Source organism: Martes martes (assembly GCF_963455335.1).
Source record: "Martes martes genome assembly, chromosome: 8".
Classification (NCBI taxonomy): domain Eukaryota; kingdom Metazoa; phylum Chordata; class Mammalia; order Carnivora; family Mustelidae; genus Martes; species Martes martes.
In genome coordinates, this window is record NC_137895.1 from 54,741,046 (window position 1) to 54,760,476 (window position 19,431).

Genomic DNA, 19,431 nt, shown 5'->3' on the forward strand with positions numbered 1-19,431 from the left:
CAATGGTTGGTTCAGTGGCATGAGAAGGCCCGAATGGCCACATTACAGTCTCAGCTTCGAGTTTGCTGGAATCATTTTTGTATCCCTACTGCAAACACCCTTCCTTTAGGACTAAGACCTCTAAACCAACAGCGCACAAAGTTGAGGGAATGGGAAGCACAGTTTTTGTTAGTGGACCATTAGAGTTATTAATAAGAAGAACAATCCCATTTCCATCCCTTAATTCTTGGAACTGCGATAAAAAGCACCATATGGTGGTTACTTACTCAGTGCGTATATTGCATCCTGTAAAACATTATTCTTGCCCTGAAAAGTGTTGTCATCCATCTGGCACCACAACTGAGTCTTCAAAAGGCCATTCCCCAAACCTATCAGGCCAACTGCTTCAAAATGATGGAGAACATGATAAGCCCAGTGAATTCTATGAGCTTGAGCCCATTGCTGTCATTCATTTGGTAGAAAATCACTTTTCCGTTCAGAAAGCAATGCCATGAGGATGAATGAGACATTTCATGGTTCACAGATGATTTTTCCAGAAGCATTGCAGGCAGGAAAGGCAAATCTATATCCAGTTCAGATCCCGGGGAGGATTTTCCATAATCAATGTCATTAGGACCTCTCTTGATCCAGTGGTGGTGCAACAGGTGTCCACTTTTGGGTGTTGCTAGTGTACCCTGAAAACCCATCTGTAACCAGGCCTGAATTTTGTCTTCCTCAGGATAGTGGGACCCAGAGAAATTCCCAGGAGGCCAGAGGTGTGGATGGAGACGGAGGAGACAGTTAATAGGGATAAGAACCACGGGAATCTGAGCCAGTTACTCATGCAACTTACCTGTACCTTCAGGACCTGCTTGAGCCTGGTCTTACATACATTACTTCCAGTCATTCCGCAGTGCTGCTGCACATGCCCAGTGTAATGGTTTAGTGGGTCAAACAATGCCTCTTTCAAAATGAGCCGTCGGGGTTTCATGACGACTTGATAGGACTCCAAAGTCAAGTAGTCAGTCTCTCCCAGGGTCCAGTAGCAAACCAGAAGCTGTTTCTTCAAAGGACAACAGTCATCTTTAGAAGATGGCATAGTGTTGCTTCAAATCCTACAGGTCTGTGCTGTAAAGCACCAATGATCCTGCCAGGGCCCCATACAATACCTCCATCTGTCACAGACATTTCAAATATCAGTAGTCTTCTGGATCGGAGGGCTCAAGTGCCAGAGTGGCTGGTACACAGCTTGGACCTCTCACAGAGCCTTCTCTCACTGGGCACTATTGAAAACTGGAAACCCACTAAATGTCTTTTTGTCTTTGGAGTAGGAAGGGCTAAGTATGGCAATTTATTCTCTACCTTAGAAGAAATATCTGGACCATGCCCCAGAACAGAGGAGGCAATCACTAAGGTGGAAGGTCCCCAAACTTCCATGAAATTTATTTCTTACTCATCAGATATTTGCTACTTCCTGCTCATCAGGTCCAATCAATGTGCTATCATTGGTATAAGGGACCAAGATGATATTTTATGGAATGGAGAGCTGATAAAGATGTTTTCAGGGGCACCTGGGTGGCTCAGTGGGTTAAGCCTCTGCCTTCGGCTCAGGTCATGATCCCAGGGTCCTGGGATCGAGCCCCGCATGGGGCTCTCTGCTCAGCGGGGAGCCTGCTTCTCCCTTCCTATCTGCCTGCCTCTCTGCCTACTTGTGATTTCTCTCTGTCAAATAAAAAATTAAATAATTTTAAAAAAAAAGATGTTTTCAGACTGGGTGATGATAGAGGGCTGTAGAGTTGATGAAAGCCTGAGATAGGGCAGTGAAGTGCATTGCTAGCCCTACCAGTGGGAAGCAAACTGCTTTTTGTAGTCTTTATTAGGAGAGAGAAGAGAAAAAGTATTAATCAGATTAAGAGCAGCATACTAAGTACCAAGAATTGTATTGGTTTGCTCCAATATGGAAACTTCATTTGGAAAGGCAGATGTGATTGGAATTATGACCTGATTAAGTGTACTATAATCTCTCATCAATCCCCTAAATCTAGCTTTTCTTCACAGGCCAAACAGATGAAATAAATGGGAATGTAGAAGAAACCACCACAAGTCCATTCTTTAAAGCCTTTGTGGTGGCATGGTTCTGAGAACGCTGTATTGCCTTTGGCTTACTATTTGGGCAAGTAAAAGTAGTTTTAGGGACTTCCTCCTGGCCTTTTCTATCAGAAAGCCCTCACTCCATAATTTGGGGTTCGAACAATGTGGGGATTCTGTCATTTGCTGAATGTGTAAATTGCAACTCTGCATTTCAGAACTGGGAAAATACTCATGGTTTGGGGGTAGGTTTCACCAGGTCCACTAGGAGTTGGGCTTAAGCCCAAATTCCACTTATTCCCTGACTTCTTAGGCCCTTCACGGACTCTCACACCACAGTGATGTTTTGGGTTCCAGAAATCAGCAATAATTCAGAGCCAGTAAGCAGTAATACCCCCAATTCTGGTTATTTTCCCTCCCCTAACATACGATAATACTAGTAAGTTGCCACAAATGTCTTTGGGGAAGGGTGGGTGGGAGGTTTACAGTGTAGCAGGATTCCTTCTCAAGGAGACTCGCCTCATCTTAATTTAAGGGGCTCTGCATCTACTTGACCCAGACTGAATCAAGCCTGGGAATTAGATCCAGGACTATCTGTTCAGGGATTCAAGCCAGATTTCTTTCCCCCAGACTTGAGTTTTTTGGTATATACAAATCAAGTAAGACACTATAGGGTGTTTATATATTTGAATCCTAGGAAGATCACAATAAATTAGGCAATGCCAAAGATCAAACTATTCTGATGACCCCTTTAGCTCTGTCCATTATTGCAACCGTGCTTCCCATATCTCTGGTAATTAAGATCGTTAGGTCGTGTCACTTGGCACCCGTCACTCCAGTATCCCACCACCCCCAGTGAATTCAGGGAGCCTAGTTTAATGATAGCATTAATGGCTTGTAGAGAATGGCAATACAAAACTGTACAAGAATGATGGTGTTTGCTTCATCAATGCATTTCTTAAAGCTTGATGAAGGAAGTGTCTTCTGAACACTCCTGGGTCATAATTAGCGGATGGTTGAACAGTTCTCATGTAATACATGCACTCCAGCATTCCAACTCCTTACCTTTCAGATACCTTTTGCTTATATAGTGTGACATTGATTTATGAAAGAGTGAATTTCAGGTACTACTTGACAGAAAACAAATAGTTTTACAGTTTACATGTGTGGGTAGAAATGTGAGTAATATAGGACAAGACATAAAGATAGAAATGGGAATACAGTAGGTACCGCCCCATCCATGGTTTTGCTTTTCACGGTTGTAGTCACCCTCTGTCAACTGTGGTCCGGAAGCAGATGATCCGCTTTCTGACATTTCACCAGAAGGTCAGTGGTAGCCTCATGCTAATTCACAATGCCTACATCACTCACTTCATCTCATTTCATCATGTTGGCATTTTATCATCTCACATCATCACAAGGAGGAGGAGGATGAGGATAGGACAGTAAGATATTCTGAAAAAGACTGTGTTTACCTAACTTTTATTACAGTATGTTACTATAATTGTTCTAGTTTATTTTTAGTTATTGTTGTTAATCTCTTACTGTGCCTAGTTTATACATTAAACTTCATCATAGTTATGTATGTATATATAAGAAAAAATATAGCATAGTAGGGGTCAATGCTATCTGTGGTTTTAGGCATCCACTGGGCACCTTGGAATGTATCCCCTGCAGATAAGGGGAAACAACTGTAATGGAGGAAGAGATTTGAGCAAACATAAAAAATTCAGGGGATTATTGATGAACCGTAGAAGTTTGATGGTGGGAAAAGAGAAGTGGCAATAATCCAAACTGAAGAGCTGCTTCTTCTGGGAAGAGGACTGGAAAGACAGAGGAGACTCCGTAATGAAACAGAGAGATTTGGCAATATGCAATTACATGACATAAAAGAGAGCAACACGTCAAAAATTATTTTGAGGTTCATTAAGTTAGAGCTTGATAATATTGTGGTATTAATAGGAAAGATCAGAAAACCACAGAGGGAAGCATACGGAAGAGAATAGTTTGAAGGTTAAATGGGAAAAGATGTGACAGAGTACTGAAAAATTCCAGAATATAACTGTCAGAGGGGGCTCCCGGAAAGCTGTTATAGGCAGTGACTCCGTAACATGAGCTAGGTTTATCTATAACCCCAGAATTCACTTCTCTGTATGTTTTCATTAGGGTGGTCTGTGAGAGAGTGTGATTTGGAGGGTGGAAATGAAGCAGTAGACATTTTGAGGCTCCTACATGTTGTCATTTATCTGTTGCCTCACCTCATTGGTGGGGGGCAGCAGCTGAGCCTGTGACTGATCAACCTTTGCCAAGGTCCTCCTTAATTTTTTGCAACTCCTAGGCCAGGTGTGCATGTGTGTGTGTGTGCATGTGTGTGTGTGTTTAGTTCCATGACAAAGGACCCCAGCTCGTTCGGACACCCAGGCCATCAAGGTCAGAGGCAATGACATGGGTATCAGTTCATCCTCCATGGGATCATGTTTTTGAATTCTTGCTTGTTCTTAATTTCACCCACTTTACATCCATCTGCTCTTCCCAACTGCCTGCCATATATATATTTCCTTTACTATATTAGTCAGCATGCAAGAAGCAGGATCACCATATATATATATATATATATATATATATATATATATACACACACACACACACACACACACACACACACACACACATTACAGGGCACACACACACACACACACACACACATATTCACATGATTCTGCTTCTCTGCACCCTGACTGATATAATAAAGGAAATAGTAGTTCAGGGAAGTGATTCTCAAGATTTCAAAATCTATGTCTTATTTCCATAAGTATAAACATTTCTCTTCTTCTTTCCCACCCCACCAGTTGTAACAAATGCCTCTTAAAGAAGTATGTCCATTAGGTCAAGGAATTCTAGTTTTTAGAGACAGATGGATGATATTTCTTTCTTTCTTTCTTTTTTTTTTTTAAAGATTTTATTTATTTATTTGACAGAGAGAGAGATCAAGTAGGCAGAGAGGCAGGCAGAGAGAGAGGGGGAAGCAGGCTCCCCGCCAAGCAGAGAGCCCGATGCGGGGCTCGATCCCAGGACCCTGGGATCATGACCCGAGCTGAAGGCAGAGGCTTAATCCACTGAGCCACCCAGGCGCCCCATTATTGTAGTTTGTATTCTTTAAAATGTCATTTTCGGGGCACCTGGATGGTTCAGTGGTTAAGCCTCTGCCTTCGGCTCAGGTCATGATCTCAGGGTCCTGGGATTGAGTCCCGCATCGGGCTCTCTGCTCGGCAGGGAGCCTGCTTCCCTTTCTCTCTCTCTCTGCCTACTTGTGATCTCTCTGTCAAATAAATAAATAAAATCTTAAAAAAAAAATGTCATTTTCATTTTTTGTTTAAAAAATCATACTAGGATAATGGCTTTGTTTTCTAAATTAAACACATCCACTTCCATATATTCTTAATGTTCTTCCCCGGTCTTGACCCTCCCCGTCATTCTCCTGGAGAATAAAGATTAGACATTTGGGCTTCTCTTCAAGTTTGTACATAGAAAGTCACAAGAGACCATAATTGACTCCCTACACCCAATACAGACCAAATAATCTACATAATTCTAGTTTTTTTTTTTAATCGGAGAAATGAGAGGATAAATAAGCCTAAGTGAACTAAATTTTAGAAGATGACAATCCTTCAGATGAGAGAAAAGATATGCAGTGTTCTCACCCCTGACTGAAGGGAAGGGAAGAGTAATTCACCGTCGATGACGGCAAGGAGAAATCAGCCTAACTTTCAGCACATTTTGATGGCAGTGCATGGACAGTGCATAGGTTAGAACCCAGAGGAGCCACAGGCACAGAAGAAACTATACTACCTCACAGTTCTTTCTGTGATAGTCACGAACAGGTGGGATCACAACAAACAAGGGGCGTGCAGAAACCTGGGAGAAATTATCAGAGAGACACCGGGTTTTCAGCTAAGAAAGTCTTATAGAGGGGTAAAAGGGCTGAGAGAAGACCCCTGGCCCTCCAGGCAGTCAGCTAGGAAAGCCTGAGATTGGGAGCAGGGGAGAACTGAGATCGCCCTCCAAGGCTTAAAGCTAAGGAAGACATCAAGCAGAGCAGAAAAGCTGAGAATAAGAGCTCTAAAACAATATTTGCACATGATAAACAATATTAAGGCACATAAAAAACCCAGAAAATGTAACCCGTGGTCAAGAAAGGAAAAACATCGGGGTGACTCGGAGGCTCAGTCAATTGGGATCCAGGGTCCTGGGATGGAGCCCCACACGGGGCTCCCTGCTCAGTGGGGAATCTTCTCTCTCTCCCTCTGCGCTCCACCCCCCACTCCCCCCACCACCACGTGAGCTCTCTCTCTCAAATAAATAAATAAAGATCTTAAAATAAGAGAAAGGAAAACATCAATAGAAGTTAACCAAGAAATAGTCCAGATTTTAGAATTATCACAGTATGACAAAACTGCTACAGGACCTAAAGGAAGAAGCCATGTGTGAAGATATGGGCAACTTCAGAAAAGTAATGGAGAGTATAAAAAATGGAAATGCTAAAAATAAAAAATACAATATCACAAAGAATTAGTTAGATGGGCTGGCTTAAGAGGTGGACAATACAGAGGAAAGAAATTTGAAAAGAGATAAATAGAAGGAAGGTATCCAAATTGAAAGATAAAGAGGAAAAAAGTAAAACAAAACAGAGTATTCTAGATCTATGGAGCAATGTCATGTGGTCTAAAATTTGTACCACTGGAGTAATAAAAGGAGAGGAGAGAAAGAATGGGCAGAAACAATATTCAGAGAGGTAACAGAAAAGACTTTTCCCAAGCTAATGAAAGATATCAAGTTATAGTCCAAGAATTGCAACCAACAGCAAGAAGAATAAATGCAAAGGAAACCACACTTAGGCACATCACAGTTAGAATTTTGAAAGCCAAATTTAGAGAGACCTTAAAAGCAGCTGGAGAAAAAAAGATACTGTACACAGGGAGTTAAAATATGAACTACAAATGACTTTTAATAAAAAATAATGGAGACAGAGATAGAATCATGTCTTTAAAGTGCCAAACGGAAAAAGAATCTGTCAAACTAAGATTTTATATACACTGAAAATTATCCTTCAAAAATGAATGTGAAATAAAGACATCCTCACATAGACAAAAGCTGAGAGACTGCATCGCCAACAGACAGTACTGCAGGAAATGCCGAAAGTTCTCGAGGCCAGAGAAAAATGAAGCCATAGCTGCAGGAAGAAATAAAAAGTATCAGAAAGGACAAATATCTGGACAAATAAAAAAGACACATATTTTAGTACCTTCATTATATTCATATATTCATGATTTTTAAAATATCAACCCCACTACCAACAATGTATGGTGGGTTTAATAAAACACAGAAGTAATATATATGCCAATATCATAAATATGGGAGAGGGATAAATGGAATTAGGCTGTTGTAAGTTTCTTATATATTCTTAAAATAGAATAGTATTATTTGAAGATAGGTTGTTATAACTAAAGAGGCAAACTGTAATTTCTAGAGGACCGCTATATTTAACATACAGGAGAAAAGCTACAAAGACAATGTAGGAATTTTAATGGAATATGAAAAAAAATATCCAATTTACCAAAGATTCAGGAAAAGGAATAGAGAAACAATTGACAAGTGGGAATGAATAAGTGAAAACTTCCCCCAACCATGATTACTGAACATTGAATGTCTTTGGAAATTAGCTTTGGCTACAGACTCGATGTTTTTCATTAATTCAACCTAAAACCACAAGGCAAAACAGAGCTATGTGTAAAGTATATACTGCAGTTAGATCATTTTGACATGACTAACACTGTTGCAATCACAAATAATCTCGAGCTGCTTTGTAAACTTCCCATGCCATCAAAAGTTAAAACAAGAAGCAAGATCTCCATTCCAACACAAATTTTCAGCAGTTACATTTTTCCGAAGTAGTGGTTTGTGGATTATGATGCAAGTGAAAAGGAAATTTCCATATTTAAAATCCACTTAACTGTACAACTGAGGCATTTCCACCTAATTTTCCATTGAAAGTGATTAACCTGCAATGTAATTGCATGCGAAGGGGAAATATCAAGAGAACTTAATAGAATTTTAATAGAATTGTATAAATGCCTTCTAAGCAACGAATACACTTAAGTAAAACCATATGTTCATGGGTTATTTGTCAGCACCTATAGGGGTGAAAAAATATTTTCAAAAATGAAATATGCAAAATTTCATTACAGATCAGCATTAACAAAAAAACAGATAAAGAAATAAACAATTAGTTTTGATGATAGAGAACACTTAACTCTGAATTCCATTCCTTTCATTATTAGAATTGATTACAATTAATACTATACCTTTTGTCAATAATGAGGATATTTAATTTCTGTCTTGTTATAGAAGTATCTGCATAATGTCTTCAGTTTTGCCCCTTTGCACACAAACTTTAAAATATTTTGTATCTGGCCCTTTACAGAAAGAGATTGCCAGCCTCTGGTCTAAATGCACAGTTTTCCACAACTGTTGTTTTGCTTTGGAATCACATACTTTCTAATTCAAATTACTACTTCTATGAGTCACTTGGAGAAGGTAAAGAGGAGATAGAAATAGAAGCTGAGAGTTAACTTAGTCTTGAGGTTAAGTAATTGTAGCTAACATTGAGCACGTATTATATGTAGCAAGTACTCAGGTAAATAAGCACTTTGTATATATTTGCTCACTTAATACAAGAATCTTATGAGATAGGTACCATTTCCCACCTTTTACAGAAGCTGAGTTGCTGAGGACCTTATTGATAAGTAAGGGATACAGAGGTTTATAGGATTTAATCCAGTAATAGGACATCAGAATCAATGTCTGCAACATTAGTAGAGGGATCAAAGGCAGATAATTGCTGGGCGGGGGGCGTCAGGGGGGGTGGAGGATAGAAGTGGGTGGCAGGTGGTCGAAGGCAGAGGAGTCGGTGTGGACATGCAATCTCTTGGGGGAGATATGACTACGGGTGACAAAAACTGTTAAGATCCCTGGAAGCTCACAAAAACCTGCAATTCCCATCTTTCCAGCAATAGGACTCTTTTTCACTCTAACCCCTTTTAATCAGTTCTGGTTCAGAATTTCCTGATGAGTGCGCGAAGAGGTCTGAACACGTTTTATAATGTGGAGAGTTGAAGATAAATGAGTAGGAAAAAATCTGTAGGGTGGGGATCTGGGAAATCCGTCCTGTTTTACATGTAGATATACACACATTAGGTACATCTTTGTACCTATGTATTTGCATATTTGTGATATAACACACGTCCACACACTAAACCCCTCTGTGTGTATCAGAAGGGTTTAGAATTTAAAACATAATTATGTTCTCAGTGTTTCGCAGCGGCCACTTCAGAGCATTTTAAGAGACTGTGAATGACAATAAAAATAACAGAGTAATCAGACCACATGTGCTCAAGGCTAGAACCCTCAGCCCCGCCGGCCTTTACTTCCCCTCGGTTGTTTTCCAGCCAAATATTCCTCCCCTGGCAGCATCCCAGGGTCATCCAACCGGCCAATGACGGTTTCAGAGACGCGGTCCCTGGGAGTGGGTATTATGTTCAGGAACACGTCCTGTCAACTTTGCAGTTGAGTCACCTCTTTCGGTTGGTGGCGGCCGCTATTTCTTTAAATGGACAGCGGATTTCGAAACGGCAGGAAGGTGGGGGGGGGGGTGTCAGGAAAAGGAACTCAACCGCCTTTGCTAGAACTGCCCCGCAGCCTTCCCTTCCCCAGCACGCGTGCCCGGCTGGGGCAGCGCCCGCGGCGGCCGCATCCCCCCGCGGGCACGCGCGGCGCCTGCTCTTCTCCGGGCGCCCACCGGCGCGGGGAATCCCCCCACGCCGGCCGTCCCCCGCGTCTGCGGCGCGGCCGCCCGGCTTTGTCTCCGGCGGCGTCGCGCTCGGGCGCTCGCTCTCTCCCACATTTCCCCGTGTGCAGCCTGTAACCCGATCTCCCATTTCCTGGTGGATTCTCTTAAAGAGGCAGCGGTCGAGAAGCAGAACAAAGGCTATTGTTTTATTTCCTCCTCGGGGTTCCGCGTCCTGACCGGAATGCCCCTTCCTAGATGCTGATTCTCCTCGCCTCTGCGCTCGGGCAGGGGGGCGGGGGGAGAGCCCTGGTGCATTTCGGTGTCTCTAAGAGACGGAGCCGGGGAAGGTGGGAGGCGTTTCACGAAAACCTGTCTGGTGGTTTCTGGGGCCCCAGCGTAACGTTTTTTTCCAACGTGTCTCCCTAGAGCGGGCGATCGCTCGGCGGCGCCCGGGCAGCCCGACTCCCCGGCCCGCGGAGGGGCTCGCGGCGGGCGCGCGTGGGCCGCGCCGCTGGTGGCGGGGCGGGGGGGGGGCGCTGCGCCGCGCGCTCCGCCGGCGGCCGCGGCCTCGCGCGGCCCCGCTCCTCCGGCTTCCCTGCGCCGCCGCCGCCCCTCCCCCCGCCCGGCTTTTATTTCCCCGATGCCGGGCTGTAACCCGAGCTTTTATTTCCTGGTGGCTCCTTTAAGAGGCAGAGCTCAGTGCTGGGAATTCACGTCAGTTTCTGCACTGAAACTCTCAAGATCAATGAGCAAAGAGCTTTCTCAGTTCTGCCTTTCAGTTTCTCTCTTCCAGGAAGGAAAACATTCGAGAGAGCGAGGGAGAGCGGCGGGAGGGCGGGGGGCGGGGGCGCCGGCCGCGGGTGGGAGGAGAGAGCGGGAGGCCGGCCGGGCTGCGCCCCGGGTCGCCGCGCCGCGCCGCGACCTGCAGACCCCGCCGCCGCGCTCCGGGCCCGGCTCCCACGCCCCCGCCGCCCCGCGCACCCAACTCCGCCGGCCGCCCCGCCCCGCCCCGCGCGCTCGCAGACCCCCGGGGCGGCTGCCGGGAGAGATGCTGCAAGAAACTTCTTAAATGACCGCGTCCGGCTGGCCGTGGAGCGCTTCTGGGTTGGGGAGAGGAAAGGAAAGTGGAAAAAAACTGAGAACTTCCTGATCTCTCTCGCTGTGAGACATGTCTGAGACTCCTGCTCAGTGTAGCATTAAGGTAAAGATCTTCTCCCCCTCCCTCTCTGTGCTCGAAAACCTTGAGCTGCACCGGCTGGGGCACTCGGGCTGGGCTCCTCCGAGGGGGCTGTGGCAGTTGCTCCGGTCGCGGGGAATTATTTGGGGGGGCGCCGGGGAAGGAGATGCAGCTCGCGGCGGCGGCTGTACCCTTTGGTGTAACCTTGCTGCTCCCCCCGCCGAGCCCCCTCTCGGCTCCTCGTCCCCCTCCCCACCCCCTTTCTTTTTGACAATTAAGTGCCCGTCACAATTGGCCAGGAGGAACCCGAGTGGTCTTTGGAACTGTAAAACACCCCCGTAATTAGTGCGCTTTTGTAAAAAAAAAAAAAAAAAGAAAGAAAAAGAAAAGAAAAGAAAGAAAGAAAGAAAAAAAGAAAACCCTGCTCCTACTCCTACTCCCGACATGTGACTGAAATGTAACTTTTGTTCCCGAGGGGTGGTCTCCTTAGGAAAAAAAAAAGTTCTTCAACCCCCGTTGGGGATGCAATCTCCCCCCCCCCCCCGCCAAAAGGACTGCCTGGGTCAGATCAGACTGGATTTTTTCCCCTCCTCTGATTGTACTTGCAACCACTGTCGGAGAGACAGTCCTGGTGTCAGCTTTTCCTGGGCATTTGCACAATGAATTTCTCTCTTTCTTTTTTAAACCGAGGTAAATAAGTTGTCGAATGGTTATTTTACTCCCATGCATGTGAAAGTTGAATAATCCCAAAGTAGAAAACTCCTGTGATGCAGAGAGGGAGAGAGAGAATTATCTAAGTGACCAAAGTGACCTTCCCTGTTTGACAGTGCAGAGGATATCTAAGAGTAGAAACCTCCCGGCTTTCTGGCGGTGTTTTGCAGTATTGTAATTGCAGGATGGTGGATGTTTGCAAACACCGTACTTGGCTTCCAAGTAGTTGTGTGTATATGTCTATATGTCTGTGTCTGTAGAGCTGGTGGTGTTGTGGTTTGGTGCTTCTAAAAAGTTGTAAAGTTTGCCACCGTGAGGAGGCAGGGTGATTTGTCCATTTCCCCCAATTATTTTTCCCATGGCTGCATTTATTGTGCACTTTGTTCATTTCACTGTTCCATCAGTCCCCAGGTGGAAAAGCCTTCTGCTTCTGTGAGAGGCTGAAGCCACTGAAGTTTGTTTTTGGCTTGGCCCATTTAATATGTGCTCATTGCATGGACGCTTGCAGAAACAATGAACAAATAACCTGTTTTCCTCATTTCAGGGGAATTAGAGGAACCTTTCCTGTTTCAACACTGCTTTTCCAATAGGATCTGTTGAAGGGAAACAGTATTTCATTAGATTTGCTTACTAGTTTTCATAATTAGTCTCAGGTTTTGGTGTCTCTCATCAGGTGAGATTTTTGTGGATTTTCGTGTAAGGGTAATGTGAACTAAAAAAGTGAGTTGGGTTTCTTTGTTTTTGTCTCGCAAAAATGCCCAGTGGCACTTTCGGGCTTCTGTGTTTGTAGATACCCGGGAGGCAGCAGAATGTCTGTGGCTGTGGGGGGGGGGGGGGGGAGGGTCACAGTAGATAATTTAAGGTAGTTGGATACTTCAAAACTAGTTTCTTTTGCTGTATAAATTAGATTCTCCAATGAGCACGGTACGGATAATCTAATTTGACACTTCATAACACAAACAGAGGTAACTAAATAATAGGGTATTAAATCAGTAAATTGTATTTAGTTTGATAGCAATAAATTCCACATCAGGAAGATGTGGACCGACTACGGGGCCATAATTTTTGGCTGAAAACAAAGAAAAAGCAATTCTCTCTGTGACTTTTCTTGATACCTCTCTTAAAGAGAAGGCATGTCCCCACTGTTCTGATGGGCTTATTTCTGTCTGCTGCAGGCAGAAGTGCTACTAAGTGGCTCATTTCATCCTACTCTAGTGGGAAGAGTTCAGCAGCCCCTTTTCTTACACAGACATATGAAACCACTCTCCAAACCCAGACAGAACACTGTCCTAAATGTGACATAAAAATTGCAGCCACAGTTTGCTTATCATTTTTTGCCTTATTGCTTATCCTTTCATTTTTTTTTTAGGTGCCTCTTTTCATGACTGTGTATTTCTATGTAATTAAAATAGATTGAATACTCTTCACGAGTAGCGAAAGTATCACTTTTATTTGAATGGCTCTTCACGGAGCCAGTATGTGACGGTTGGCTTAGACTGTGTGTATGTTCAGGGGTACACACGTGAAGTGTGTTTTTTCTAAAGAGTTTGTTGAATTCATGGTGTTCCGATAATAAGTGCTGCAGATCAAGGACTTGGGATTATTCCGGGTCATCTGAATATGTTCTGGTGATGTGTGCAGTGTTTCATTTAGTCCTTGGGATGTGGTACAGTAGCTGCATAATAAAAAATGTTTGCTGGTAACCCGCAAGCAAGAACGGGGGTTGTTTCTAGAGTCCAGTAAACAATAACTTTTCTGTGGAGCAGAGAAGGAATGTCAGAAGCTTTCAAGGATGAGCTGATGAGTCCGATGTATGGAAGACATGTAATACGGAAGGCTCCCCCTGTGTGGAGAGATTTCCCTCACTCCTCTGCTCCACTCCTGAAACTGTCCTCGCTTGCTCCCATTCCTTACAAGCAGCTGGTGTGATGGAGCACGGAGGAGCCTGACCAGAGGCAGCCACAGAGGGAAGCACTTGGTTGCCTTCTGAGCAGTGTCTGTTCTTCTAGAAAAGCCTAGTGTACAATTTAGGTGCAGCTTCCAAGGTGAAAGTTTTGAATCAGTCAATCCGTGATGCCTTTGTGTGTATCGCTCCCCTGGTGATGGTTGACATCGAATGCCTGATAAGCACTTTTCATATTTCTTTTGCGCTTCGTAGGCATCTTTTCATCACCGAAGAGAAGCGAATATCAGACACACATTGTACACAGAAGACAGGTTGACTAGCCCAAGGTTACCCAAACTGGCAGGGAGCCCCACCGTTTCTCTGTACTGGGCTGCCCCACGTGTGTACCGACATCTCTCATCTGAGAGTTTAAATGCTTCCTTTTGCTGACCAGTGAGGTGGTTCAAATGTAAGGACAGGGACAACCGATTGTATTAAAAAAACACTAAATATGGGGCGCCTGGGTGGCTCAGTGGGTTAAGCCGCTGCCTTCGGCTCAGGTCATGATCCCAGTGTCCTGGGATCGAGCCCCGCATCGGGCTCTCTGCTCAGCAGGGAGCCTGCTTCCTCCCTTCTCTCTCTGCCTGCCTCTCTGCTTACTTGTGATCTGTCTGTCAAATAGATAAATAAAAAATCTTTAAAAAAAAAAAATGTTAAAAAAACACTAAATAATTTTTTTCAGAGGACTGAGAGGCTGACTGTGCTGGTCATGGGAGAAAGGAAGAGGCTGTCCTTTCCATTATCGGCCTTCACCTTCAAGTCACCTGTTCGGTTTTAAGTTCAGCCGACTTGCTGCGGAAAGTGGTGATGGCCCTGCCAACACAGTCCTTCGCTTCTTGGCGTGGCGCTTTAGTAAGGGTCGTCCAGGTTACCAGACTTGGTGGCCTACCTGTCCCTTCCCCCTTTCCCCGCCCTCCCTGTTTGCCTTTACTCTCCAGGATGGTTGGCTTTCTCAGCAGAAAGAAATCTCTTTTTATTTTGCTACTAACTGGGACACTCCAGGTCTTCCCTACTGGACTCTGAGCTCCTTGGGTTTAGCGACGGTTATCTGTGTGTCCCAGTACCTAGCTTGGCACCTGGCACAGAACTGTTTCTCAGTAATGTTTGCAATTTGAAACAAGGCATGGAAGGAGGTCAGTGCCCTTTCCTCTCTCTGTCCCTGTGTACCAGAGGGTGACTTAACACTTTCATCTGTTAACTTGCGTGAAGTCTTTAATAGGGCCGTGCTGTCTCGGGGAGGCCTAGAACACTCTCTGGGTGTCTGTCCAAAAATGGTTATAAGTAGGATATTGGTATAATGATACTATTTTTATTATATTGATAAAATTTTTTTAAAAAGCTTGTGTATCAAAACAGATAAGGGAATTGAGTAAAAGATGACAAAGGGCCTTAAGAATCACTTGGGAAGACTCAGATTAGCAGGCTTGCTGGTTTTCCCCAGTTTCTTGGACAACTGAACCGGGGAACTTTTAGGCTTTCAGAACAGAAGACCTCAGAGATCACCTGGGCCAGCTTGTATTTTTATAGAGAGAAGGTCCAGAGAACGGAATGGCTTGCTTCAGCTAATTGGCGACCCAGCCAGCTTTAGAGCAACACAGGCCTCGTTCTCAGCCCCCTGCACTGCCTTTCCTGGGTCCATGGTGCTTCCCTATAAAAGGCCAAGGAAATTTGATACGATAGGCTGCACTCTCTCTGGCACTTCCTAGCTTGGTCCATTTTAATCCCAAGCCAGCTGGTATGAGGGCATGGAGGTATGTGCCAAGGAAGATGTGTGTGGGGGGAGCACTGGGGCCAGTGGGTATATTGTTGGATGTGAGAAGAGGAAGTAGTAGGAGTAGGGGATCAGGGAAGAAGGGCTTGACGGATTTGCATTTGTACCACTCTTTGCAACAATAGTCTTTTTTATTGTAAAAAACACACAACATGAAATTTACTATCTTAACCGTTTTGAAGCATGCAGTTCCGTGGTGATAAGTATATTCACACTGTTGTGCAACAGATCTCTAGAACTTTTTCATCCTGCAGCTCGGAAACTCTGTACCCACTGCACACTAATTTCCCCTCTCCCCTCCTGCCGGCCTTGGTAGCCCCCTCTCTATTTTCTGTTTGTATGGTTTTGACTACTTAGGAGACTTTATATAAGTGGAATCCTATATTCTTGTTCCTTTGGTAATTGTAACATCCTGGAGGTTCCTCCGTGTCGTGGAATGGGGCAGGATTTCTGTCTTGTTTTAAGGCTGCATAATATTCCGTTTTACATGTATGCCACATTTTTTTTTTTTAATCCATTCATCTGTTGGAGATTTCATTACTTCCATTTCATGGCTGTTGTGAATAAAGCTGTGGTGGGCATAGATGTGCAATGATGTCTTCAAGATCCTGCTGTGAGGGGCACCTGGGTGGCTCAGTGGGTTAAAGCCTCTGCCTTCAGCTCAGGTCATGATCCCAGGGTCCTGGGATCGAGCCCCACATCGGGCTCTCTGCTCGGCAGGGGGCCTGCTCCCTCCTCTCTCTCTGCCTGCCTCTCTGCCTACTTGTGATCTCTGTCTGTCAAATAAATAAATAAAATCTTTAAAGAAAAAAAAAAAAAAGATCCTGCTGTGAGCCCTTTGGAGGTACAGCCAAAGACGGGGTGGGTGGGATGCAGCAACTCTTTTTTATAGTCTGTGAGCAGTCTGGTACTTCTGCTTTGAGCCGAGGGTACTGGGCCTGTTATCGGGGTCCTTTTCCGAGGAAATCTTGAGTGGGCCATAGGCTCTTTTCTCCAGGGGCAGCCGAACATATACCCTAATTTGTGTGTAGTAAGCTTCCTGTCCCAAACAGCATCAGCTAAAAATGTGACAGCTGCTCCTAGAGAAGTAATTGATTTCCTTCACATGGGTCAGCCAAGGGAAGAAGTAGCCCAAGTGTGGGTACCAGAGGAAGGCAGAGCTGAAAAAAAGTCTGTAAATCTCAGTTGAGCTGTGTTTGCCCACACCGCGGAAGGTAAAGGGCAAGGAGGCACAGGGTTGTTGGGAGTAACTGGGGGGAAGAGCAGTTTCGTTTTATTACCCATTTTTAAAAAGTTGCCCTTTGGTGTGGTTCTCCCAGCTGAGTGGCTCAGTGTTAAGTGAAGCCCCCTAGGGTTCGAGGTATACAAACGGCATATTTTTCCCTGTGAATGCTACTTTAGAGAAAACACTGGAGTTTGTTTTCAGGCAGAGTCCGGCACTGCTGTATTTGTTGTTAGATGTGTGTAAGACACCAATCCCTGTGTGTATTTGTTGAATAGAATGAGTGTGAGTGTACTCAGGGTTCCCACACCAGGAGAGGCCCCACTTAAAGACCGTTCCCTGCCAAACCTAGTATTTGGGGGCAAGAAAGACTAGACAGGGCGAGAAGTTAGAATTATAGCCTATTAAACGACCAACACATTTTGATTTATTTCTGAACATACAGGAACCAGACTGATGAAGTGTGGCTTGCCGGGGTGTCTCAGGATGAGCCCCAATGAAGAGGCAGAAATGACTTGTGTCCCACATCATCTGCTGGTTAGAAATGAGTGCTACCGCTTGCCCGAAACTGTTCCCTCAGTGTCAAAATATTACCACAAATATATTATTTGCTCTGTTAATTTGCTTGATAAACCTTTCTTCTCAGATAGTGAAAATGTGCAGTTCAGTGTGGTCTTTGCCTAAATGATCTGGAATTTTCAGACTGTGGGGAAACGGTGGGAGGGGCTGAATAAGGAAGGCATTAGCCCAAGTTCGTGATGTGAGGACTCCCAGAGGAGCAGAGCTGCCTCTCTGTCCTGTGGACTATGTTTATGGAAAACTGTTTAACACTTGCATTTTGAAGCTTTCCTGATTCTGGGTAACTAAAGGGGTTCGTCAGCTGTTCTAGTGGTCATTGCTCCTACGTTTTCTCCCATTCTTCTGCTTCCTCCTCCTCTCCCACTTCCTCCATCACCACCACCACCGCCACCACCATCACATGTGGAATACGACTGGCTGCTGGTGTGTGTGTGGTGTCTGATCTCCGTTATCTTCCTTACCCTTCACAACTTTCTCAGAGATGCTGTTTTTCTCCCTATTTTACAAATAAGGATCCTGAAGCCCAGAGTGTTTGAGTGACATTGGCCTAAGATCTCAGATGTCATACGTGGCCAAGCTAAGGCCTACCATTCCAGAGCGTTCTCCATGACAATGTTCTTGGGTACGGCCATCTTTGTGAAGAAAATTAGGAAACTGATGTGACATGGGTTGGTGGAGCCTCCCATGAGCCAGGGTGAGAGGCACAAATAGGGCAGCAGAAATGTTTCCTTCCTGTTCTGGGTCCCCCTGAAGGTGGATTGTTCCTTGCTATTCCTCTCACGGAGCCCGATGGCCACACCACACAACCCAGTGTCCAGATCTTCCATTTTTTCCCCAATCTCTGTTATTCTCTAGTCATCTTCTATCTTTTGATAGGTCTCATTCAAAAGGCCTTCATATTCTCAGAAACCTTTTCTTTCCCTCTCTGCCTTTTTCTTCTTTCCCTGGCACCTAAGTATGCCTTCATTCCATGGGTGACAGGTTGCACTGTGTCTTCTCATCCTGCCCAGTCTCAGCCTCTGGGTTAGTCACCTCTGTCTGCATCACTCCCTGCTCAGTCTCTTTTTTGTCCACAGCATGAACCACCCCCCCCCCCCCCGCCCCGGAACTTTTTACACAAACCATCAACATCAAGTTTTTCTTTCTTTTTTTTTTTCCCAAAGATTTTATTTATTTATCTGACAGAGAGAAAGAGATCACAAGTAGGCAGAGAGGCAGGCAGAGAAGGGGTGGAAGCAGGCTCCCTGCTGAGCAGAGAGCCCGATGTGGGACTCGATCCCAGGACCCTGAGATCATGACCTGAGCCGAAGGCAGAGGCTTAACCTACTGAGCCACCCAGGTGCCCCAACATCAAGTTTTTCTTAAACCATCTCTCATGTACATCTCAATCCTGTATGATTTCTAGGAATCAGAGATGTTTTCAGGTATTCCCTGATTGTCCCATACCACCAGAGGAAGAATCTTTTCTTTCCCCTCTTTCCTGGTAGCCCGACCACAGTGGCCTTGTTCTATCTTACTTGAGCGAAGAGAGAATTCTGAGTTCATAAAATCTGGCTTTTGAACAACTTTAATGAAGCCTTTCTTCAGAGCAGATATGGGGAAGGAAGCAGAGAGGGAGATGTGAGGAGGTTATAAGAGGGAATCTGAGAGAGCACAACCCAAATTTCTCATGAAACAGAGGAGGAGACTGGATCCTTTGGCATTTAAATAGCACGTCCGAGATCACATTGTTTGTGATAGCCAAGCCAGAGTCAGAATCTGGTATTCTGCCCTAGGAACCTGTCTCTCTATCACTGTGGTGGGTGTGGGGGAGATGGGGAGCGTGGTAAAAAGCAGACAGGATTTCGCAATGCGTGGCTTCTTCGCAAGGACTGTTATAGAGTTAAACCCATTTGTATGGCACCACACAATGACTGATGCTATTAATGATCATAATTATGACTTCCAAGTTAAAGACAAGCTTTAAGTTATGAGATTTAGGAAGTGAGAAAATGTAATGCATTTTGGAAAGCTCTCCAACAAAAATGTTTGGCATAAAAATAATGTGAAGTTTTAAGAGGCTACGCTTCAGTTATCTGGATGAATGACTTATGAAAAATATGTTACTCCTCAG

The 19,431-nt window shown here is 44.7% G+C and overlaps 1 protein-coding gene across 2 annotated transcripts in view; it reads left to right on the plus strand.

The window, feature by feature from the left end:
- The first annotated feature begins 11,039 nt into the window (after positions 1–11,039).
- ETV6 (ETS variant transcription factor 6) overlaps positions 11,040–19,431 on the plus strand; it is a 230,469-nt gene continuing 222,077 nt past the window's right edge. Inside the window, exon 1 of one of the 2 annotated variants that reach the window (XM_080810446.1) lies at positions 11,040–11,114. In XM_080810446.1, the coding sequence (XP_080666572.1) occupies positions 11,082–11,114 (33 nt within the window). In that variant the 5' untranslated portion in view covers positions 11,040–11,081. The remainder of the gene's footprint in view (positions 11,115–19,431) is intronic. The other variant, XM_080810445.1, reaches the window with a different exon arrangement.